At 37.8% G+C, this 24,736-nt stretch overlaps 1 protein-coding gene across 7 annotated transcripts in view; it reads left to right on the top strand.

The window, feature by feature from the left end:
* Positions 1-24,736, top strand: part of LOC106072847 (arginine-glutamic acid dipeptide repeats protein-like) — a 204,825-nt gene that overhangs the window by 176,320 nt on the left and 3,769 nt on the right. For 4 of the 7 annotated variants that reach the window (XM_056008933.1, XM_056008934.1, XM_056008935.1 and 1 more), the window contains 13 exons: positions 5,571-5,703; positions 13,200-13,292; positions 13,462-13,664; positions 14,206-14,370; positions 14,642-14,728; positions 14,846-14,938; positions 15,052-16,868; positions 17,902-18,049; positions 20,782-20,980; positions 21,152-21,430; positions 21,651-21,899; positions 22,083-22,454; positions 24,301-24,485. In XM_056008933.1, the coding sequence (XP_055864908.1) occupies positions 5,571-5,703; positions 13,200-13,292; positions 13,462-13,664; positions 14,206-14,370; positions 14,642-14,728; positions 14,846-14,938; positions 15,052-16,868; positions 17,902-18,049; positions 20,782-20,980; positions 21,152-21,430; positions 21,651-21,899; positions 22,083-22,454; positions 24,301-24,485 (4,023 nt within the window). Of the gene's footprint in view, positions 1-5,570; positions 5,704-13,199; positions 13,293-13,461; positions 13,665-14,205; positions 14,371-14,641; positions 14,729-14,845; positions 14,939-15,051; positions 16,869-17,901; positions 18,050-20,781; positions 20,981-21,151; positions 21,431-21,650; positions 21,900-22,082; positions 22,455-23,029; positions 23,231-24,300; positions 24,486-24,736 lie in introns of all 7 variants that reach the window. The other 3 variants (XM_056008937.1, XM_056008938.1, XM_056008936.1) reach the window with 3 other exon arrangements.

The following is a 24,736-nucleotide window of genomic DNA, read 5'->3' as shown; positions in this document are numbered from 1 at the left end:
ACTTGGCTGTTTATTATGGCGGGAAATAACCGTAGTTCCCCCCCCCCCCCCACGGAGAGGGTGTTATCGTGATTCTAACCCAAATAGGCAGAGGACCAGATGATTTGTTTGTTAGGTGAACAATAATGATGGACTAGAAGCAACCTGTCGGTTAGTGCCACTGTGTTCATGAAATAACTTGTTTGGCTTCCACCCATTAATTGAAGATTTAATCAAACTTTGTACGTGGAGGCGCAGTGGAATAGGTTTCTGAATCAGTGGGGTTTGGGTTCGAATCCTGGCGTAAAATTGATATGTTGACTTTTAAGACGTGTATAACGCCCCAGAGTCCAGCCAGCTCTTGTTGAGTTTTATTGTAGAAGTATCGAGCACCCCAAACATCTATTGCTGAATAGATACCACGCTAGTCATCAATGGTGACCATAATGGTCCAGATATGGAGGTATAAAACAACTTTACTTCATGTGTGTACAGTCTCTCTCTCTCTCTCTCTCTCTCTCTCTCTCTCTCACAGGCTACATTGATACAATGTTAAGTCCTACTTTTGTAAATATAAGTAAATATTTATTTGATAACTAACTAGTTTTATTTTTTCTAACCCAATCCTCACCCACCCACTGTCTTAATTTATTTTCTTGGACAGACATTATGTCATCGGTTATTTTAATGGCTTTGAATTTATTTTTTTCTCCAGTGTAATGTGCTCTTGTTTCTTTAACACCCTCTTCTTAGATTCCTGTTTCTTTGTAGCCTCTGCCTCTTCGGGAAGTGACACCTATACAAACTGAATAGCAGCGTCGCTTTGCCACGTTTGTCGACCCACCCAGGAGATCTGTTGTCCCAATGTTACGCCCCGGTGGTGCCTTAACGTAGCCGTCAGAGCATGTTGACACGGGTGTGTGTGTGTGTGTTTGTTTCACCCAGACAGGCCCTGTATGTATGTCTGGCCGCAGATTAGTTGACGCGTTTTGTGTTGGGGGGTACGCGTTCGGTGACGTGTGTACTGGAGTTTCACCGGGCGGTCCGTTTGATGCCTCGCAGTATTCTTTTTGTTGACATTTTGGTCTAGATGTGAACTTAGTCACACGGCGCTTGCGCGGCAATCCTTACAGATAAATACTTGATCAGACATACTAAACACATTGGAAATCATCTAGTAAACTGTTTCCGTTGTAATGCATAGATCTACACGGCCTTGTATATGTAACAGGCATAATATGAATTCACATACATGTATGTATGTATATATATATATATATATATATATATATATATATATATATATATATATATATATATATATATATATATGAGTAATATGTATGAATTCACATAGATGTACACATGTTCCTTTTTGATGCGCTCGGAGACGGCTTCGTTAGATAGAACAAAAAGAAAATAATATTCAGACCCTCCTCTTCTTGTCTTGCATTCTACACAGAGCAGACGGTATCTCGACTGCCGCCATTTATTTCGTCTCGGCCATTTTGCTCCGGAATAAAAGCTGAAGAAAAGACGTTTCAGTTTAAGCCCTTTAAAGTTATTCTTCTTTACGGGTCTGCACGGGACCCCCCGACACAATAGTACACCGCCCCGGCTGACACCTAGCACAGCCCTTACCTCACCACCGCCTCCTCTCTCTCATCTCTCCCTCTTCTGTACGCTGGGGGCTTTATAGATCGTTGTTCGGCTGCTATGTTAGGTCGCCGCCATCTTGAATTGTTCGCCCGCCAGCCGATAGCGAAACACAGGGCATGTTATGTTGTTGGTATCGAGGCTAGGTGCCGAAGAGCTGCCTACTAACTTACCGAGTGGTGTCTGTGCTCTTAGTTTTCATAATTTATTAAAGGATTAACAAAAACAAAACATCGACCACTACTGTCAGTCATCAGTGGAGTTATTTCTAAACGTTTTTGGATTATTTCTGTGCTGGTTCCATCAGTTTTTGTGTCAGGAATTCGTGACGATTGTGTCCGTGTTGGCAGGCGAGAGTTGGATATAACAAAGTCGCTGTAGGCAGTAGACACAGAAGCTGGTTGAGTGGTGAGGTAGATCTAGACTAGACTAGTCTAGTAGCCTAGAAAAGGTATGCCTGGCCCACACACCGCTAGCCTGTGTTACACTGTGTATTTTGCTTTATAGATCTACTTTTACATTATAACCGTGATACAGGACTGAAAGATCTAGATCACTGATCAATAATGATAGGTAAAAAAAAGAATGTGACACACTTACTTAATGTCGATAACCCACATCGAAACTTTTTGTTTCTTGCCACTTTTTGGTTCACCGGCAAAATTTCAGCCTCAACCTTCTGTAGTTAAACCTAGACTCTCGTCGTTATAGATCTTGATCTAGCTGATTCTAGATCTAGATCTATAAAAATAACTTAACGTTAGATCTGGAATCTAGACAATATCATTGATCATTGAATATCGTCATTTTAGATCTAAACACTAAAACAGTAAAACTTACCTGATCTAGATTCTTGAGTAATCTAGACCTTACCCACACTGGCCACAGTCACTCTTAATCTAGATCTAGAACTCATCAAATTTATCTAGACTAGAGTCTAGTCTAGATTCTGACTATATAAATCATTGTTATTATAATACTAATAATAGTCTCTGAATAGAGTGACTTAGCCTAGGCCTAGACTCAGTAGCTTTTTTTAGATTATACTTTTGAGAAAATGTTAGAGATCTAGATCTCTAAATACCAAAATCTGTTTTTAGCTGAACATTTACCTCATCATGCATCTAGACCTAGATTTTGATTATATTTATAATGTATTCACATATCTGACCAGTACACTGTCCCAATCTTGCCAACCATATTTTGAGCTCTCTGCAGTTGTACATAATACAGACAAGGGTAATCAAGTTAATTTTAAATTACATGCAAGCCATTGCACTTTGCATTTCATGTAAAGTTCTTTAGTTGTTGTTTTTTCTATAAATCTGTGTATGAAAGTGTTTTACCAAATGAAATGTTATCTTGGTGTCACTTTTCTTTTATTCACTGGGCTGCTAGACCTGGAATCTTATCAGGGACAGTGATCTACTGCAGAGGTTCTCAAACTTTTTTGACCTGGGGACCCACAGACCCCTAATTGAAAAAGCTACATAAATGCTTAGTATATAAATTATTTTGTCAAAGAATAGTACGTAATAGACATTTAAAATAAAACATCAGTGGGTGGCGATTTGATTATGATTAAATTATTTGATCGGATGAACCTGCTTTTAGCAAAGAAGTTATTTTAATTGCATACAATTTTCATATTTCTTCATACCACTGTGGGTCCACAGACAAGAGTTTGAAACCAGTGATCAACTGGATGGAATTGTATGCACTGAATGTATATTAATATGCACCAGAATTTGTGAAAGAAAGGTTTTTAACATTCTAGAAGTAAAGAAACTGAGGTTGTCCACAGTATCCCTTTGGCACCTTCCATTCAACAAAGAAATAAACCACCAAAAAAAAAATTAGAAACAGGTTCCCAAGTCTGGCACACAGTTAAACAGCATTTATCAATTTGTGAAGAGACCAAAGTGAAAGTAATGTTCTGACATAATTTCTTCACCCAATTGGGCTAAATCATGGTGTCAAGGCAATCAGACAGAAAACGTAATGTAAAAAATAAAAAAAAACTTAAAACAAAACTTAACCCTCACAAGACCAGGTGCATTTATTTTCCTTATTCAATGAATTTATTATGGGCATGGATACAAAAAATTCATGGGCTAAAAGGTGGTTGTTTTTTTTCCTTCATATTTTTTTAGAATGATTATATAGCCCTTTTCTTTTTAATCTATGATTGTGGCAGTCGGTAAACCATGGCATAAAAGAGTTGATAGCAGCCCTTAAAACAGCTGCTATTAGCTATGTGTGATTTTTCTTTCATGTCTAGATCTCAAACTAAAAACATTATTGAAAATTTCAACATATTTTATAGCATTCTAAAAAAACTTGTGCAATAGCTTCTTTTGGTCTTCTTTAGTCTTGTTTTTAAAGCTAAATATGTAAACTTTTTTTTTCAAACCAATACATTAGTTTTAAAACACTACTTTGATGGTTTATATAATATGTGGTAATAATAATAGAAATCATTGCATACATAGTACTAATAGAAAGGGAAATTTTATAAATAAATTTTTTAAATTATGAGTGAAAGTGTTGTATGTGGTTAACTGATTGTAGGCAATATCATATTGAATGAGCATTTAGTATAGAGATGGTATTAGTATTATTATTGATAGTTTGTAGTTCAAAACCTCCAATATTTTTTTCACTGGGTTGTTAGCCCTGCATATAACCATCTGAGGTTAGGGTGCATTTCCCTGGTACCCACAATCCCTGTCTTTATCTATTAATTACTACTAAAATTAGTCACAAGTTACATTTTCACCTTAAAAAAAATGATAGTGCTGCTGTAATAATATTTCATCCTTGTGTTAAAAATAATCAAAACTTTCTATTTTTGCCTACAATGCTCATCAAACAGTGGACCCACAGGGTCTCAGTGAGTTTGTTAGAAAACACAACTACCTTTGTTATCTTGCTTTTTATTTATTCTGTCCATTTAGGTTCTTAATATTTTGAAATACTTGGATTTGCTTTCGTAGCCATGTTGGCAAGACTCCTCTTGTGTAAAACATAATACCAGCCTTCCACTATTTTGGTCTTGATAAATGGAGAAATGTCTAAAAATGTGTCCTGTATATGTGACTGTATTAAAATTAATATATATATGTCTTGATTTAATGGCACTATTAAACAGGGATATCATAAGCAGTTGAAAAAGGGTTTAGAAATGGTTATCAAGTCTTTGGATTTTATAAATACGTAACATGTAGTTATCTCTTTATTTTCACAATTCAGCCTATACTACAGACACATTCTGTCATATACTGACTTTTCAAAACAGTTCCATTTAGTGAAGGTTTTAAAAACAGCCTCATAGAGATAGGGCAAACCTGAAAACACAACAACTAGTTCATCAGACTAGCGTTTGACTCTGAATTAAGACTTTGTTGAGCCCCTGTGAACTTGTTGTTCACACCTGCATGTCCTAAGCACCTGTGTTCCCTGGAAATAAACATGTCACTCTGTAGGTGTATGTGGTGATTGTGGGAGCAGACATAGACACAAGTACTTGAGTCACAGATTGTTGTCTGCTTCGTGTCAATTTAAAAAAAAAAAAATTTTCATCAAATATGTTTATATTCATTTGATCATCTGAGCATTTTGTATGTCACTCTGTTGGTAAAAAAAATAGTGGAATTCATGGCTGAGTGTCATAAATTGCTTGTCTACCTAAGTGTCTTGAGTTTGAATCTTGGTGTAGACTTGGAGTTTTTGTTGTATATTTGACTCAGTGTTTCATCACCCCCCCCCCCCCCCTTTTTTTTTTCAAATTTCTAAATGTCGTTAAAAGAGAATGACACTGATCATGAGTAAGAAACAAGCTTTACTAAAGCAATAATAGTCATCAATTATTTGTTGTTCTTTTGGAATAAAGAAAGTTGAGTGTTTCATTCAGGATTTTTTCTTTCTTTTTTCAGAGTGAGTTGGTGGAATTCTACTACTTCTGGAAGAAGTCTCCTGCAGCCAACAACTCCAGGCCAACTTACAGGAGCAGACATCGCAGACAGCTCAAGAGGCAAAGTCCAAGGAATAATCAGCCAGACAACGAAGGTCAGTTCTTATGTTAACTATTTTTCCTTGTAATTATTTTCCACGTTCAAACGGAATTATTCATTTTGCTCATTAGTATTTCACTGCCATGTTTTGATTAAGCTTCAATAACTTTTCCATTTGTTATCAGAAAGTGTTTTATTTGGTATAGAGTTAAAGGGGAATGCATGCTCTTTTTATAGAACACAAAAAGTAAAGTTTATAAAATCAAATATTAATTTAATTCAATGAGGTCAAATCACCATCATCAATTAAGGGAGAAAGAGTTAAGTCTAGGTGTTAATTCTGGGGTAGTTGAAAGCAGACCTGGCATATTTTGGACATAACAAAGGCTAGCACTCTACTAAATCTTGGCTTATCATGAAAGTCTTCTAAAGTGCTAATACTCTACTTAATCTTGGCTTATCATGAAAGCCTTCTAAAGTGCTAGCACTCTACTTTACTTGACAGACTATTTGCTTTTAATCTGGTACATTAATGAACACTAGTCTTTACCTGTCCAGATACACGAATAGAATGTTGAGATATTTGAAGTTGATGTACAGAAAGGTCATTTCTTTCTCCTTATATGTCTTTGTTGAAATGGCATGGCCAAAAGTCTGGCTTGACCACAGTCAATGTAATTTTGAACATCTGACTTCATACAACTTCAACTGTTCAATGCAAAGCTATGAGACTGTACTTGTCTTGATCTGATTTCTATGGCACACCAAACTTTTACATTGTAGATTACCATTTTCATTCAGTTCTATAGATCAGACAATCACAGTTTCTTTCTTTCTTTCTTTTCTCACTAAGTTATGTGTCAGAACATTTCTGAATGTCAACTAGTAAGATTGCATTAAACTTGAATAGTAAACAATCTATACTATAATCCGAAGTAACAATCTCTTTACATTTACTCAATAACACATGACATGATTCTCAACTGTACAATATTAACTCCCTTGCCAAGGAGAATAATTCAAACTATGAAAACATACACTTAAAATGTGACAGTTTCCTCTAAGTTTACCAATGATTTTTTCCCTTAGTAAACAATCTATACTATAATCCGAAGTAACAATCTCTTTACATTTACTCAATAACACATGACATGATTCTCAACTGTACAATATTAACTCCCTTGCCAAGGAGAATAATTCAAACTATGAAAACATACACTTAAAATGTGACAGTTTCCTCTAAGTTTACCAATGATTTTTTCCCTTATTTTAAAATTAAAATAACTCATCAGCAGCTTCAAATGTTACACTCACTGTTTTATTTCAATGTTTTTACTTCATTTTTCTGCTTACATTTGAATACCAACAAAAGTATTGCTGTACGCTGGCCTGGTGTGTGTGTGTGTGTGTTGCGGTAGCCCATGTCGATTGAAACTGAACCCATCCTCCCCTTACAGAGCAGTTGGCCGTGGTCTTATTAGATTAAATATCCTACGAACTCTTGTCCACTGGCCTGTCCAGTGTTGTCACTAAGCTGTCCAGGCTGGCTTGAGCTGGTCGTCAAGACGCACGTGCAGAAAATGAATGTAGGATTCCCCTACACTAGGCTAGGGTTATCATTGAGTTCTGGGAAACAGCATCTCTTGTCTCTGACCTCGTGCTCTAGGTCATTGCTAAATTCACTGTCCAGCAAAGTTAAAATGTTCGTATTTTCAAAACAGTGTATTAGCTAAAGACAATAAATAACTTTATTCTTTCAGTTATTTTGATCAACTAGACTAGTCTGGCTTAGTCCAAAAAGTCTTGATATGAACCCTTTTAGGGATTAGGGCACGACATGGCCTAAAGTGTGCCGATATGCCAAAAACTATATTAAAAAAAAACAACCTCAAACTTGATATGACCACGGAAGCATGTATGAAGCATCTACATCTGTAAGATGTGTACACATTAAACGTCTAGATCTCGAAAACTTCAAGATTTTATAGACAGCAAGCTCTCCTGAGAAGACCGTTGTGTATAACTTTGTTATACAACCAACTTTAAACTACGAAACATCTTGGTATTTTATTTTATTTTTTACTGTGCGACAATTTAAAATCTGCTAGCATGCAATAAATTGTTGGCAAGGCAACGCGTCATTTAAATTGTTGCGCCGCTTGGACAGTCTTATGAAGAGAGTATCAAAAACACACTCACTACACTACCATGTTTCAATGAAATAAGATCACAGTACAAAAACTCGTTTGTTCTTTACTCTGTTCGGCTGTACCAGCGCTCTGTAGAATGTTTCTGTTTTATTTTGTGTCGAATGTTGTTTTTAATTGAGCCCTTGTAATCACAATACATGTCCAATCAGGATCAATAAATCATTCTTAGTCTTAGATTTATTTGAGGATGAACCTAATACTCAGAATGGCATCTCTAGTTCCATATCTTTTGGGATGAGTCATCCTTCATCATTTTTCTGCTTCTTTATATTAATTATTTTTTAAATATTTTTTCATATCAACTGGCACGTGTATTTAATATCAAGTTCTGGATGATTCAATGTTGTTGTTTTTTCTCAATATCCATTTTTCCTCTCTGATGTGTAAAAAAAAAACCCTTTATTTATGAGAGGGAGGAAAGGGGGTTTCCATTTTTAAAAAAAATCATTTCAGTCAGAACAAAAGGCACTTAAATGTGTTCCACCCTCGATTCAGTGCTCAGTTTGTGACAAAGGCTCTCAGGTGGTAGTGAAGTGATACGTCTCATCGACTACGTGGTCCCGCGGCACTTCCGTCCCGGTAACAGAGTGAGGTTTTAGTGTCGGCGTGGTTTTCATTGAACAAGTCACTTGATGTGTGCCTGTTAATAGAACGTTTAGGCCCAGTGGGTACCGTTGTATTGTCTGGCTATTTGTCATCTAGAAGCAGCTCTAACACTGAGGTACTGCTGTTAGAACCAGTTTAATGTATGGTCTATAGTTTGTTTCTCTAGCTATTTGTGTAGCTTTGGCTGTTGGCTTTAAAACATCCTAACTGGGGAAAGTGCATTAGAAATACCTTTCCTTGTATGTAAGCCAGTAACAAGGCACATGATCATGCATTACGTGTATGGTATTAACTCGCAGCTCAATATAATTTAAAAACAAAACACTAACGATGAAGCTCTCTGTGCTCGCCATCAGTGCTGAATTTACCTTTATAGGCAACACAAGCTTTAGCTTAATGGGCCCACTTGCTTGGTTTTTAGGTGATATTTTAAAGAAAGAGCAATGGCAAAATGTTTTTTTTAGCTAATTACAAAGAGCCCAAATATCTCAAGTAGGTTAGGATTTTATCAAGTCTAAATTCGGTCACGCTCACCACACTGTTTGTGTGTGACGTAGCTCAAGTCAAATGAGAGATGGGATGTCATCATCAGCTACGTGTTTATATTTCCGAATATTTAGTGACTCTTTTCTTTACTAGGGCACAAAGCCACGTGTCTGAACATTCTGAACTGTTGTGCTTTAACTATGTCTTCCATTAGTGGATTGTAGTGGAGTGGTCAGCGTGCATTTGTAGACGTAAATACTGTAATACAGGTGAATGTTTTAGTGACCCTACAGCTCGCGGGCTATAGCCTGCCTGTTACACCGTGCTATCAGACCCTTCAAAGAATCTGTCCACGGTGCGTTTAGCAGTGATGCGGGACATAACTCGCGTGCTGGAAACTTAGGTGTCGCCGAAAAGGGATTGCCACCACATCTCTCCGACAACATACTCATCTTTTTCTCTAATCGGTACACTGGACATTATGTTAGTAATACAGATTAGACTGAGCTGCACTTGCTTACTGCTGTTGTTGTGCTTTTTATTTATGCTAACATTGTAGAACCTAAAGGATTTTTCTTGTGTCTTTCTAGTGAGCTCGGTCTTGTGTTATAATTAAATCGGTGTCGAGTCAAAATAGGAATATCTCTATGGTTGCATGCATCAGAATCTATCATATATTCATTTTGATTTGTGTGCATTTTTTTTTGTCTTTGGTCTTTTCAGACATCCAACAAATCTCTTGTGTCCAGTTTCATCTGTTGTCGACATGGAGCTTAGAGGCCCTCTTTTAATAACTTATTCTTTTGCCGTCCCATCGCGTGTTGGTTTTTCGTAAATGATTCCATTGTTTGCTCGTCACAACGTTTGTATGCGTCCATTTCCCCATTGGCGCCTTTGAAAAAATATTGACACTTGACCCGTAGGATCCTCACTGCCTGATTCTAAACCGAGGAGGTCGATCGATAGGTCTGAGATGTCGATATGCTTGGTCACCTTACTGGACAACTGGGGGCGAACCACTGCTGTCTTGCATAGGGTAACAATTTGTTAGTTTGTATGTGGCCTTTCCTAGACTTTGTTCTAGTTCATTCTGAAACCCTATTAGAGAATTTAAAAACTGAGCGGTGGTTGGGACAAATTATGTAAACCGTATCCGTTTCTATAACGTACGGGTTAGGGGTGAGAGCTGCATGTCTTTTTTTTACGTGTCTTGGAACATGGATGTAGGTCGTCCTGAAAATCGAAAACTTTATTGGCATTCAAACTTGAAACGGTCAGTTTGTTAATTAGCTCTAAATTGTTTCTCATCTTGATACATGTCTTAATGGGAACATCAAGAGACTTTGAAAAGCAAAATCTCACATTGTCTCGTCGTGGTCACACGTGACTGCCCTCGTTTGGAGAACTGTAAAGATAGAATTTCAGTCGAAGACATTCAAAGAATGTAATCGTAGACTACTTCGCATGTTCAAAAGTTTTTTTGTACACAGGCGCATCGTGTGTCCCGAGATGATTGTGTGTGACGTTAGCGCACGTCTGATTGTCTGGCACTTGGCACTGACTTGCGTGAAAAATGTGGCCTTCGCTCCACCCGCCCGGGATAGCAGACCTTAGTATCAGTGAAGACAAAGAAAACCATCTAGATCTCAGTCCGACACATTGCACACTGCCCCGGTGTTAGAATCGCCGGCGACCTTTTCAGAAGCTCGTCTAGCGATGCCGTCCGATAGCGCCGTAGTATTGTTTCTTCACATGGCGTCTCGCATTCCACTCTCCACACCAACCCCTTCCCTTGATATACTGACATGTTCATTCGCATCTTAGAATTAATTGCATTCCTTGTTCTAACAGTCGACATGCTGAGCCTTACACATACATGGCATGTAGTCTTATATGTTAGGTCATGCCCGGCCACATCCGGTGGTGATACCCTCACCCCCTCCCTTTCGAAACTTCTTGACACAGTGCATCATAAAGCTGCAGTGGCGGAGTTCCATCGGAGTCGACTTTTTATGGGGTAATGTGGCCCTTGACCAGTGTGTTGGAACTATCACATGGTGAAGAGATGGAGCACTGTATTCTATGTATACAAAGTTGACTTATTCTTTAGATATCTTTATTAAAAAAAAGCTATCTCAACGAGCTACATCTAGATTTATATTATAAGCTTAATTCGCATTAGGACTTTCTCCTACACACTGAAGTGTGTTGAATGACTCTCTGTGCTGGTCGTAGTAGGAAAAAAACAACAACTCGCGAGAATGTGTTGCAGTGAATTGTCCGCTGCTGTTCAATTATTAACGCTATCACCCAGTGCGCTATCTCGAGTTCCGTGTTTATTATTCATCGCTTGAGGTAGACGGCGAGTCTAGACTGTCTTTTTATGATCGGTTTTAATCCTTGTGGAAAGTTTCAATTCTAGATAGTGCACCGAGCAGGGACTGACAGCCTTTCATGTCACATTTTTTTTGTTGTTGAATATCCTGACAAGTAGGCCACGTGTTTAGAGAGCATTTATTCTTACCCTGATTTAAAACGACTTCCTTGCACATCCCTGGCAATAAAATCCCGTGCTTTATTTGTACTAGATGAATGTGTTGCCAAGTTGGCTGCAAGAAAAAAAATGAGGGGTTATATTTACTCAAGTGTTTGGCTTACTTTGGCCTACAAGATAAATAAGCCACTCATGTGATCAGGATTCTCATTGTCTCCCTTTGTAGATGGCAATCACCAACACTGAGATGCCAAATTTTGTGTAAACATCCTTGCTTACCTCCCTGCTCTGAACATCCTGGGTGGTTGTATCTGAAGGGGGGCCAGGAACCATGTGTTTGTTTATTATGACTGAAATCACTAGTGAGTGACTAGTGTGAAACATATCCACTAAAGTGTCTGTGATGTGAAAAGTATGAGATAATTCAACAAATGTCCTTTAGTCATTGTCCTCCTGCTCTCACGTTTCTTTCTCTGTATCTTCTAGTAGCAAGCCTAGACATCTGGTGGACAATAGCTTTGTCTGCAATCAGAGGTGGGTAAAATATGCAGGTCCCAACTGTGAGTTACTGCACTCATCCTAAAACTTAAGAATCAAAGACATTGCAAATAGTATTAGTAACAAGCATTTGGAAAGAGCGCTTATTTGCTTCTGTCTTTATATCTCTTATTTTCTTTGTGTTTCTTCTTCACACCTATGTTTCTCTCTTCTTCTGGTGCTGAAGGTTTCTCCATCTCTGTGGTCTTGTCACCTGGTTTAACTTTCAGTTTCACTGAAAGAACAAGTGGAATAGCAAATTAAAGTTAGCTGTTAAACTTAAAACTATACAGAAAATTTGCCCAGTTAGTTGTCAGTCAGTCCTGAGCTATTCTAGCAGTCTATCCATGCTACACACTCACACTTAAATTGCCCTAAATAAACCAATACTATATGGCACAGTTATTCTTATCAGCTGATTTTTCTAGTTCAATTGTGAATAGTCTAGATCCTATACAGGTATTTTGTTTTTCAAATGGTATAAATTTATGTAAAAGTCATCTGTTTCTATAACCCAGTTTTGATGAAGCTGTCATGACCAGCACAGCAACCAACCTCCTTTTTCTTTTTCCCTAACTAATGTCAGGTTGACTCAGGGGCAGCCTAAAAATCTGGAAATTCAAAATCCTAGTCTTCACTGAGATTTAAAGTCCCCTTGGGGAAACCAAACTCTTTATCACTCATCCACTACAACACCAACATTTTAGCGGTTGGCTGGAGTAAATTTTAATCAAATAGTTGTTTATCTATATGATCACAGGCCTGGTCAAGGCAGTCTCTACTTCTCATTTTGTATAATTAATATCATTACATCACATATTGCATGACTCCGGTACATCATATATATATAGTCTTATTATATCAATACATCACTTATAGTCTGCTATCAATACATCATATATTGCCTGATATCAATCTCAATACATCACATATAGTCTTGTACTAATACATCATATAGTCTGATATCAATACATCACATATAGTCTGATATCAATATCAATACATCACATATCATCTGATAATACATATCATCTTATATTATTACATTACATATAGTCTGATATCAATACATCACATATCATCTGATATCACAGCCTTTACTTATCAAAATGTTAACTTTGGTGAAGCCTGGCATTGCTGCTTTTGTTTTCTCTTTTGTCTGCTCCTTAATTCTTGTGTGTACTCATTTAGTCACTTGTCCCCATATTCTGTTCACAGTCAGCACTGGCAGTGAGTCAGCAGGTGAAGAGTCTGAGGAAAGTGATGCAAGTCGTGATGTAGCCAGCAGGTGTCAGCGTTGTTTCACCACAAGTGAGTGCAATGAAAATTCTGGATTTCTCTATACACATTTTTTCAATAGTTTTTTGTCAATAAAGCTTATGTTATAATTTGTTGATAAAACCTATGTTGTTAAATTTTGATAAAGTCTTAAAAGTCAAGTTGTTGATTTGTTATTATGGTGTTGTTTTTTTTCCCCCAGGCTCCAAAGACTGGCACAATGTTAAAGAAGGAGGAGTTTTGTGTACAAAATGTCGCCTGTCCTACAAGAAGTATGGGGAGGAATCGGGAGTAGACTCACCACCCCCCAGCACAAGCCCAGACCAATACTTCAACCCCGTCCCAGAGGACGAGGAAAGCACCCCCTCTAAGCACAATATGCGCACACGTCGCAGTAATAATACAGTGAGTATTCTGTTTGACCACATGTTAATTGGATACAAAAAAAATTCTTTGACAAAGCCAGACATGGTTTGAAAGTTATTTTGTCTTGCTTGCTTAACTTGTATAGGGTTGTAATGTCGCAAGCTTTTCTTTTTAGTTTTAGTATGTTAATATGATAGATTGGGTTGTACCTTGCAATTGATGTTGATCTCTTTAGAGACAACACTAATAGACATTGGTTTCATTTGGGAACATTTTGCTATTGATCAGCTTGGGCTAGTAACAAGACAACCAGAATTTTCACTAAGGGTTTGAAATTCATCTAGCTATGTCAGACCAATTCACTAACACTATGTCATTTTTAGTGGCTTCTGCCAATGGGACCAGACTAAATAAATTCATGGTAATTGATAATGAAATCAATAAATGTTTAGAATCTTTTATTCAGAATAACCTTCACTTTAAAGTAAACTTTAAATAATTAACTGTTAACACCTGTGTTTCATATTGCCTTCTCCAACTCATGTGACATCATATTTTCTTCATATTTTCATCTCTCTAGTCATCAACAAACGGAAAGAAGAAAGAAATCAATAGCGTAAGCAGTCCGGACGTGGAAACCGCCCAGTCCACAAACACGACTCCCCAAACAACCAATAACAATAAAGGTGCCAGAAAATCACCAACCATCCCCACAGCTGACAAAGAAATCAGAAAGTCAAGCCAGGTCAGTCTTGGGAGACTGTTTAGTGGGAATTAGATATGTATCATTCTTTTTAAAAGCCAAATAAAATGAGGATTTATAATGTAAAATGCCAAAACAGCCTGCTTTGCACATCAGTGCTTCAGAATGTATTTAATACATCATTAACACTTAAGTGTTTTTATACTAAATATAAAATGGGCAAAAAAATTGATCTCAGTGCATTTTTTTTATTCTAAAATATGTTCAATTGTTTAAAAATGAATGAAAGATGTAATTATTTCCTGTTTCACAGAAGAACAAAGATTCCAGTTCTGGTAAAACAAAGAAAAGAAAATTGAATACTGAAGATAACGGTGCCAGAGTCAGCAAGAAAAAGAAGGTTTGTTTACTTTAAAAGTTTCACTTCTTTATGCTGTAAATGATGACACATTACGTAGGTGCCCACTAAGAGAAAATTTTGTACATTTTTTGGTGTCTTTTTTTTTTTGTTCTTCAGGACAGATCAGAGTCAGAGTCTGGGACTGAGAGTAGTTCTGTATCAGGTACAGAGGATCTTGGAAACGAGGCTGATTCAGACGATAATATCCAGGTTTGTGGAATGCTTTTAATGAACAAAAAAAAGTTAAGAAATGTTAACTTAACTGTTATTTTTTTAAAAGTGCATTTATTTTCTTAACTCTTTCTCTTTTTTTTTACTATCAGGAGGAGTTAAGTAGTAGCTCTCGACCTTCCAGCCCAAGTTCTGTAGAGAGAGGCTTCAAACCACTACAGCCTCAGCCACCAACACCAGGAACACTTCAGGTTGTGCCCACACCTGGTTCTCCTAACAACAAACCAGTTACATCACCTGAGACTGTCCTACCGTCAGTGACACCTGCCATCAATACATTACCTCCAGTATCAACACCAGTCCAGGTGACTGTCACCAAACCCCAGCCTGTTTTACAGACAGTGCCCACACTGCAGACAACACAGCAGTTCCAGCCATTTGTCCAGACGTCTGTGGTGACTCAAGCATTGCCATCGCAGACTGCTAGCCTTGGACAAGGAAATCTTGTCTCTGCGTCCACCACACCCACACCACCAGCCTCAGTGACTCCTTCTGGTGGAAACACCCACCATCGCCCAGTGAGACATTCATCTCCACTGCCTGTGTTTAAACCAGGCATCACTGCCCCAGTAAATATAACCAACCTCGGAGCACTGACCAGCGGCAGTCAGGGCAGCCTAGTAGCGCCATCTACGTGCAATCTATCTTCCCCACTTGTGGTTCCCACACCACCACTCAGTCGGGCATCATCCACTGGGACATTCATCCCACAAACCGAACTGTCTGTGCCCAATTTAAGCACAGTGACAACTGCTACCCCAAAAACTACTACAGCCCCTTCTTCTGTGGATACTGTTATATCATCGTCGCCTCTGACCAGTAGGTCTACAGTCATCTCCACTAGTAACAACTCTAGTAGCATAAACTTCAATCATTCACTCAGCAGAATGCAGGATCCAAATGAGGAGCAGGATAAGAAGCCTATTGTACCGGCTTTCCTGCCACCACCTCCAGGCTCAGTGCCATTCTCTTATCACCACCCATACTACTTTGGGCCCCATCCAGGGGCAGCACACCTGCCACATCTGCATCCACCTATGGGTATGGCTGTGCCATCAGCTGTAGTAGGGAACCCTCATCAGCCCCCACCTGTGCCAAGTTTGGTACCTATCAAAAAAGAGCCGCATTCACCACCTCCCCCATTGAAGCCATCTGAGAAGGCATCAGATTTGTCAACTGGGTCATCGTCACATCACCTTCATCGACCACACCCAGAAAACCCTGGGAAGCTGCCGCACAGCTATTCCCAACCTAGTCTCTCCTCCTCTGCTCCACTCCCACCACCCCCTCTCACAGTCATCGACCCTAGGGATTCTATAATCAAGTCTGAAGACCTGTCTAAGCCAGATCCATACTCCAAAGACAGTCACAGGGGCCTGCAACAGTCCCCTCACCGCCCAGACAGTCTGCCCCCATCAGTGTTACATCGGGACTCGAGACTGGATAGCAGACTGGACAATCTAAGTGTTTTGCAGGAGTCAAGAGCTATAGGATTAGCTGGAGGTCTAAATCCACCTCCTGGATCACAGCTTCACAAAGATGACCCCCGGTCATTGCCAGCAGCATTCCAGCCTTACTCCCACCACACATTGGCCACGTCTTCCTCTGTGGGCCTCTCTCATCATTCGGTCAGCTCTGTGCTTCAGGTGCCCCAACCCCACCTCTCAGCTGACCAGTCACACATGGCCTCCACCTTGCATCCTTCCCAATCCCACATGTCAGACTCTGGTCACCACCCAATGTCCAGGTCTATGCCGGACATGGAAAATGTGATAAAAAAGGAGCCCATCAATGTGGATGAAATTGATGTGGATGAAGATGAGGATGATGGTATCAGAGGTGGATCCTTGACACCAGGCCCCACACCCACTCCATGCAATAGAGAAATTTACAAGAGCAAGAATGCAATGTAAGTGTTTTATATGCTTTGTTCTTACTCTATTCTAAGTTTTAACATCACTTTCATATTTAATCTTTCCATTTAAAATTAACATTTCACTCAAATCTTATTGATGTTATCAATTATTAGTTCAGAAAAAAATAGATTTGTTAGGAGTTATACAAATGGGTATAAAAAAATTTGCAATTATACATAAAACATTGAACCATAATCTTCAAATACAAAAACAAAATCTAATGAAATACTTGGAAAAACACAAAGATAAAGGCACATTCCTCGTTCCATATGCTAGGACAAATTTGTACAAATGCTCCTTCTTCCCTAGCTCTATTAGAGCATGGAATGGGTTGCCTGAGCCAACCATGAAAACCAGTGACTGACAGAATTTAGGTCATTGGTTAATATGCATGACTAAATGCATGACACGTAATCACCATCTTTTTTGAAGTAACGTCTGTATTATATATGATTAGATAAAATATCTACATTGAAATTCCATTTTGAAAACCTAGAGTTGTGTTAGAGCCAATGTGCTGTGTTATTAAATTCTAAAAGATAAAGTAGGATCTTGTCGCCTAGGTTGTTAAATAGTTTGGTTTGAGCTGTGTAATATTTTTCTGTGTTGTATAGTTACTGTTTGGTCTATTGAATAATGTAAGAAAATTATTTTTTTGTGCTTCATAATGTTTGATCCCCTCATTGCACTCAGTTTTTCCCATCAATTGGTTTCCAAAAATTGTCTCATATAAATCCACCAATTGGTTTCTAAAATGTCTCATATAAATTCACTAATAGGTTTCTTTGGTTTTTAAAATGTCTCACATATTAATTAATTAATTAGCTTTTTTTGAAAGATAAATTTTCAGGCTATCTGTTTGCTTCATTCTTAATCATTTATTTTAGATTAGGTGTTAGCATTCTAACTAAAATAATCTGTACATTTGAAACTGGAATAATTTATTTTAGATTGGGTGTTAGCATTCTAACTAAAATAATCTGTACATTTGAATGCTGAAATAATTTATTTTTTGTTTGTCTCTAGCTTTGTGAAGATCTTTGATAGAGGAGACAGGAATCAGTGCACACGTACAGACTTTATATTCAGGCCTTTGTCCGACTCTAGTTTGGCTAAGAAAAGGGAGGAGAGAAGTAGGAAGCCATCTCAGTCTTCTGCAATGAAGGAAGAAAAGGTGAGCACAGAAATTGTTAGTACTTGGCTCATTCCTATAAGCATGTTGCCACTTAGTTCTGAGATGTAGTGCTGGAATTAAAATTTCAGTTATAGGTTCTATCAACTGGTTGTCTCTGTAAAACCCTAGGGCCATTGAGAAGGTTGAAGCAGTGGCTCTTATGCCACGTTTTTGTTGAAGGTCCATTAATGGTTAAGACACTTATGTGTTTATGTCACTCCATGTATTGAGGTGTCATCTTCTAAGTGATCCTTGGGAATTTCTTCATATTCCTGTTATATGACTTGTTCTGTATCAGGGTTGCACTCCATTTGACAAGATTCTGATGTCTACACCCTTTTTACAATACCTCTATTGATCTCGTACCTTCATGGAACCTGGAACTTTCTGGTTGGGCTAAAAAAAACATGGATACAGATCTTGAAAACAGCTTAAAAGATTTTCCTAGAAATTTGATAATTGATGTATATTGTTGAGAAAATAATTATAGCTCGTTGGCCATTAGTTCAACCTATCTAATTTTTCAAATTATTAATTAAAAGAAATGAATCTAAATTTGGCTGGAGGTCGAGAAAATAATTCTCTTGAACAGACTATATGTCTATTGTATATCAGCATGTAGGCCCTATTCATTCAATGTTCAGGAACATTATGCCCATCGTCTTCTTAGTCTAGATCTAAAGGCCTAGCATTGGAATTTTATTTCTAGTACATCTATACAGAAGAATTGCAGTCTACAGGAGTGCACTTGCTGCCAGGAGGCAATCAAATCACAATATTGTGTCAAGTTTGTTAGATAACTGGTACCCCATCAAAATAGCGCCAAAAAAATATAGTTCAGTCATTTTGAAAAAAATGCTTTAGATATATTTGAAAATATCATGCCAAATAGTTGTTTTAATGTTATCATTATTTTTCACTCGTTTTCCAGGAAACACTTTAGATATCTTAAAACATAAATATGCAAACAGTAAGCAAAAACTATAATAAGCTAAAATGAATAATTTCAAAATATATCATTTATTTAGATTCCAAAAGTGTACTTTGAAAACAGGCAAAGATAGCCTAGGTGTCAGATTTATATATACACACACACACTAACTTTCACAAAGTTAAATTGTAGGAAATGTCACATAGAAATTCCATAACTGACTTGTTTCCGTACATGTGCAATATAGCTGTAAGACGTCTGTCAAGTTGGAGGTACTTTGTCTTGCTTGCAGCTTTACTTCATTCTCCAGCATTGTACCTCAGAATCTTGTTCTCAGTGTTCTCCTGTTCTCTGAGGAAGTGAGAGATTAACTTGTAGACATTGGAGTGATGACCATCAATAGACAGCTGAAATGCATGGTGCCATCCCTCCACTGAATTAACTAGTTCTTAGTAGATTGTCCTGTACACGATTTGTAAGACTATTTCCTTACAGACAATAAAGATTATTATTATTATTATTATCTTTAGCATTCCATAATGCTATAGCAAATCTTGAGTCACTCTGCGGTTTCGTCTTTGGCCACCAATAAAGTTGTTCTCCTAATAGTAATAAAAATTCCTTACAACACAAGATTTCTATTTAGATTATGACACACATGTGTAACACACACATCATCATCATGCCTAGCCATTGAGCAGGGTTAGCACATTTTAAAATCGTTATTTTTAGTAGAATGAGATAAAATTGTATGTACTCTCTTTATCTTCAAATATGGCATACTTCTAGAGCTATTAAACTTCAAGAAGATAGAGATCTTAACAAATATGCTGGTTCATAACACATATACCGGAAACTCAAAATTGGAACCAGTGAAATCTGCCCATGTGGAGTATCACCAGAGAATGCAGACCACGTCCTCCAAAACTGCTCTCTTTACCAAGAGGCCCGTATAAGACATTGGCCCCAAATCACCCCAATAGAAAGGAAACTATATGGAGAGCTCCCTGATTTGGAAACCACTGCGCAGTTCATCTCATGTATTGGTCTACTCATCTGAACACTCCAACATAACAATGGGAACGAAGAAGAAGAATGCTGGTTCATTTACATAAATTCTGTACTTTTATACACATCATAGAGAAGTTGACGGGCACGACATGCCCTAAAGTGTGCCGATGTGCCAAAAAACTCAAACCCTCGCTATTTTGTCAGGTCACCTAGATAACTATATATTTGCTATGCTACTGAAATTATATAATAGGAATAAAACTTCATTGAAATTTCTTTGAATACTGAGGGTCATGTTTGCCATCAACATACAGGAAAAGTTGGATGATTTCAGTATGGCATTGCCTTGTTTGCCCATGAAATGTGTGTTCATGTGAAAACATTTTAATCTCTCTTTTACTGTTCTCATGGGAAAAAAACCTAGAGTAAATGGCCCTACACATTGTATATATGTATTATCATTAATTCACACTTTATATAGTATCACTTGTTATTAGGGGTAGATAGATAATCATGTGCTTTCCCTGAATAGCAATATATTCCCTGTTTGCCCACAATGTCTTGTAGTTAATGTCAAAATCAGGGTTTTGAACTTCTTGATGAGACAATTGTGAAACAAATAAAAAGCAATATTGACAGAAAACATTTTGGATACATGATGGCTTAATGGAAAACTACTTAGGGGTAAACAGAGGATCTTCATTTCAAATTCTAGAGGATTCAGGAATTTATAATTGATCAAGTTGATTTTGTGCTGTGGTTAAATTTAGATAATTTATCTTTGGAGCAGAAAAGAGTGGAAACTCCGCCTAGAGCTTTATCTGCATCCGAAGGTCAGAAGTCATCCAGCAGCAGTGGTAGCAGCAGTGGCAATCCTCATGGCATGAGTGTTGGAGGTGGTGGTTTTCAAGAGCGCCATACACCTAGACCATTTGCTGACACACCTGCCCTGCGACAGCTTCACGAGTATGCTAGGCCCCATGTCTATGGTAAGTTTTAATCATGTTTTTTTTTTTTTAATTATTATTTAAATAATTTCTAAAAAGATTAATTATGCATGTATGTAAGGTTGACTACTAAATTAATAATACTAATAATACTAAATTAATTTTGAAATGAAATGTACAATAAGTTAAAAAAATCACAAATTTCTTGCACAGCAAGGGAAGGTTTAGAAGATGGTTGGCCATCTTTACGTTTCACTGGTCAGGATCTGAGAAGCCCGTATACTATTCCTGGTCTGGCCCACCACCCTCAGATGGACCCATTGATGGGCTACAGATTGGGCATGTTCCCTCCTGGGTCCAGGGAGCGTCTGGAGATGGAGTTGGAGAGAGACAAGAGGGAAAGGGATGCCAGAGAACGAGAAATGCGAGAGCGTGAACTCCGTGACCTTGAGTTGCGAGAGAAGATGAAACAGGACATGGAGCTAAAACCTGGTGAGCTCTCCTTTTTTAACCTTTTTTTTTTTTTCGTAACTACAGAAACTTTTTTCTTATTAGAAGAAGTCTTTTATCTTGTTACCTCTTTCTTGGTTTCTGGGCTGTCATCCTGAGGCATCATTGGTCATATCTTCATCACTTTGCCACATAGTCTCTTCTGTCTGGTTAAATGCAATTTTTCTTTTTGTCTTTTTGCATGTGCTCCAACCCCATATAGAGATGGAACATTTACTCCTCCCTTATTTAGGTTTGGACCGCCTCCTGCCACCAGGAGCTGCCAATCAACTGACTGATCCCAACTGGCTAGACTTGCAGCGGCGCATGGTGTTTCCTCCAGGCACAGCAGGTCACCTTATACCACATGCAGGACCAAGTGGAGCAGGCTCACATCTTCCTGGGGTCTACCCTCCTGTTAGCCTAGCAAGTGATTTATTGGCTAGAGAAAGAGAGAAGCTAGACAGATTAGGTGGGTTAAATCTTTTTTATGTATCCTACTTTTTTTTAACAATACAATTATGTTGTATTATTTAACAACTTATACATTATCTAGGAAAAAAATGCTTTAAGTTTTCAAATGTTTTATTGAATTTATTTTTTCGTAATGCTTTAAAATAATTGTCTGTTAAATATTTATTTGTATAATAAAAAGCAGGAATAACAGTCAGCCTTCCTCAATTGGCTGAAATGTCTTATGCTAGTGCTGTTGAACGCCTGTCCCAAGAACGTCAAGCTGCAGAACGGCAGGCTGCTGAGCGGGAGCGAGACCGGGAGCGATTCACTGCCCTTGCCAACGATCCAGTGGCTCGACTGCAGTTAGCTGGAGCAGCAGCAGCCACTCAGCATGCCCACACCCACACACATGCCCACTCACATACACATCTGCACCTCCACCAACAAGAGGTGGCCCATGCCCAGGCTGTGGCCCACGCCCAGGCTCATGGATTAGCACCGCCAGCATTCCCCTTACCGCTTGCCGCTCATGCTGCCCACCTGTACCCTCACCATCTGACTGCTGGACCAGGTAACTTAGTCACCAACATCTGAAACAGAAGAATAAATCTTGGAGTGCTTTAGGGTTCCTTAGTGATCACTTGCTAGCCTACGAGTAGTTTTCTAGCTTTTTGTCCAATAAAAAATTATTTCTGAAGGGGTTAAATTTTTGTTCTGAATCAAATACATTTTGTCTGTTATATTTTTCTGATGAATTCTGTCATTAATGTATTTACTTGGACTAATTATACTAGAAATAAATTACAGACCAAGCTTTTTTCATTAATGATATCTATTTTTTTTTTTTTGGTGTCAAATAGAAATGGAAAATTTTGTTTCAGAAAATGTCTGAAGACCCATGTATTTCTCAAATTACCTTCATCTTCAGGGCCTTTTTGAGTGTGTTCCCGTGGAAGGTCATCAAGTTGATCATTTCTGTGTTTACATGCTGTGCTGAACTTAATAATTGTATAATTATTTAACTTGATCAGTTGTAGGACCCTTGATGCTGTCCACTTGTGGGGCAGCTGGCGGATTCAGCGTATTACCCCCCTCCCCTTTCTAAAGTTTCCAGCAATATTGACATGTGCCCCCTTGTCGTTGCAGATGGTGCTGCTGCTAGTTCCGCCAGCGCCAACTCCTCCACTGAGCACCTGTCCAGTCGAATGGTATACCAATATTACTCACAACGCCTTACTAGTGAGCAGCATGTTTTCATGCAGAGGGTGGTCAACGAGTGTTACCTCCGCACAAAGCCGGAGAGCCGTCCTATCATTGACCCCAACCATTTGATATATCAGTTCTCTCGTAAGTCTTGACCAGTTTCTCAGAAGATTGACCTTTCACCCTATTTTTTTTTCTCCCAGTTGTATACACCACCTCCCCCCAGTCTTTACACTATTTCAAATTTGCTTGAGTTTTTTTGTTTTTTTTTTTCATTTTGTTTAAAATGTATGTTGTTGTTTTTATTTTTGTTATATTTTGTTGACAGTAATTGTAGATCTGTTGTGCTGCTCTGTTTCTTTTATCATTTTTATTTTGTTGTATTTGGTTTTTCCACCTAAAGCTTGTTTGTGAGTAGATAGAATTCTTCTTGCTTTTTTTTTCTTTGTCTAATTTTTTGTTTTCTAATTTCTAAATTTTATTTCAAAGTGTTTCGTGATTATTATTTTTTCCTCCATGGGAGTCACATTTCTTTAAATAAAAAGTAAACTCATTCATTCTGCAAGTGTTAACCAAATGGTCATGCAATTTACTTAAATCAATATTGGTGTTGACAATTATTTTCTTATCATAGTGCACACTCCAAGATTTATATTTCTTGTATTCATGTTACTATTATTAATATATTTACATATATAGGATACTATATTTAAATCTGGACTTGTTGCTTGAAGTCTTTTCATATTGGATTTTTTTAAACCTTGTGTTGGGGTGGCACTTTGTTCATGATATAAAATGTGGGTGATATGAATAGACTTCTGTATTCATGTGTAGAAGACGAAGCTTGTCTTGTTGTGGTTTCATTAAGTTTTATTACATTTACCAGTAGCTATAATTAAGCTTTATCTCATTCAGAATGGAACAGAAAAAAAAAATATTTGTTTGAAGTGCAGAACTTTATCACAGTACAATAAGAAATGAAATCATTAAATATTTGTATCTTTAGACTGAGTTTAATTATTTAATCATTACATTTTTTATATTAGACTGGGCTTTAAAAAATGTTGTAGAGAACACAATAAAATATGCTTTTGTAGTTTGGCCGTTTAGCACAATAACATTCTGAATGATTTAAAAGTATTTTTCTTATAATTATGACTGAAATTCATGCACTTTAAAAAAAAAATTGATAGAAATGTTATCTTTTTTAACAGGTGCCGACCCATTGGCTGCTGGACCTGGAGCCAGTGTTCCAGGGGGAGCTAACAACCCATTGTCAGTGTTACCTTCAGGAGTGCCCCATCCACTCCTAGCTGCAGCTAACAACAGGGAGGAACTTCTTCAAAGAGAGTTGTACAGTCGAGGGGGGCCTTTCTTAGACCCAGCTCTGGCTCAGCAGGTTTGTTTTGGTCCTTTTTGGTCTCAAATATTATCTGTACAAATACACGGTCGCTTGCTTGCATTGTATCCCACTACAACACATTCTGTCTGACTATTCAAAAGTTTGTCACCTGTACACCTTATTTCTCCTACACTCATTCTAGGGTTAAGTTGAAATTTTTCTCAATAATTTCTTGTACATGACAAAACAAGAATACATTTTTTTAAATACAATAATTAGTTAATTGTTTAAAAAAAAAAATAAAAAAA

The sequence above is a fragment of the Biomphalaria glabrata genome, chromosome 13 (assembly GCF_947242115.1).
Source record: "Biomphalaria glabrata chromosome 13, xgBioGlab47.1, whole genome shotgun sequence".
NCBI lineage: Eukaryota > Metazoa > Mollusca > Gastropoda > Planorbidae > Biomphalaria > Biomphalaria glabrata.
This window is presented reverse-complemented; position numbering and strand designations above follow the sequence as displayed.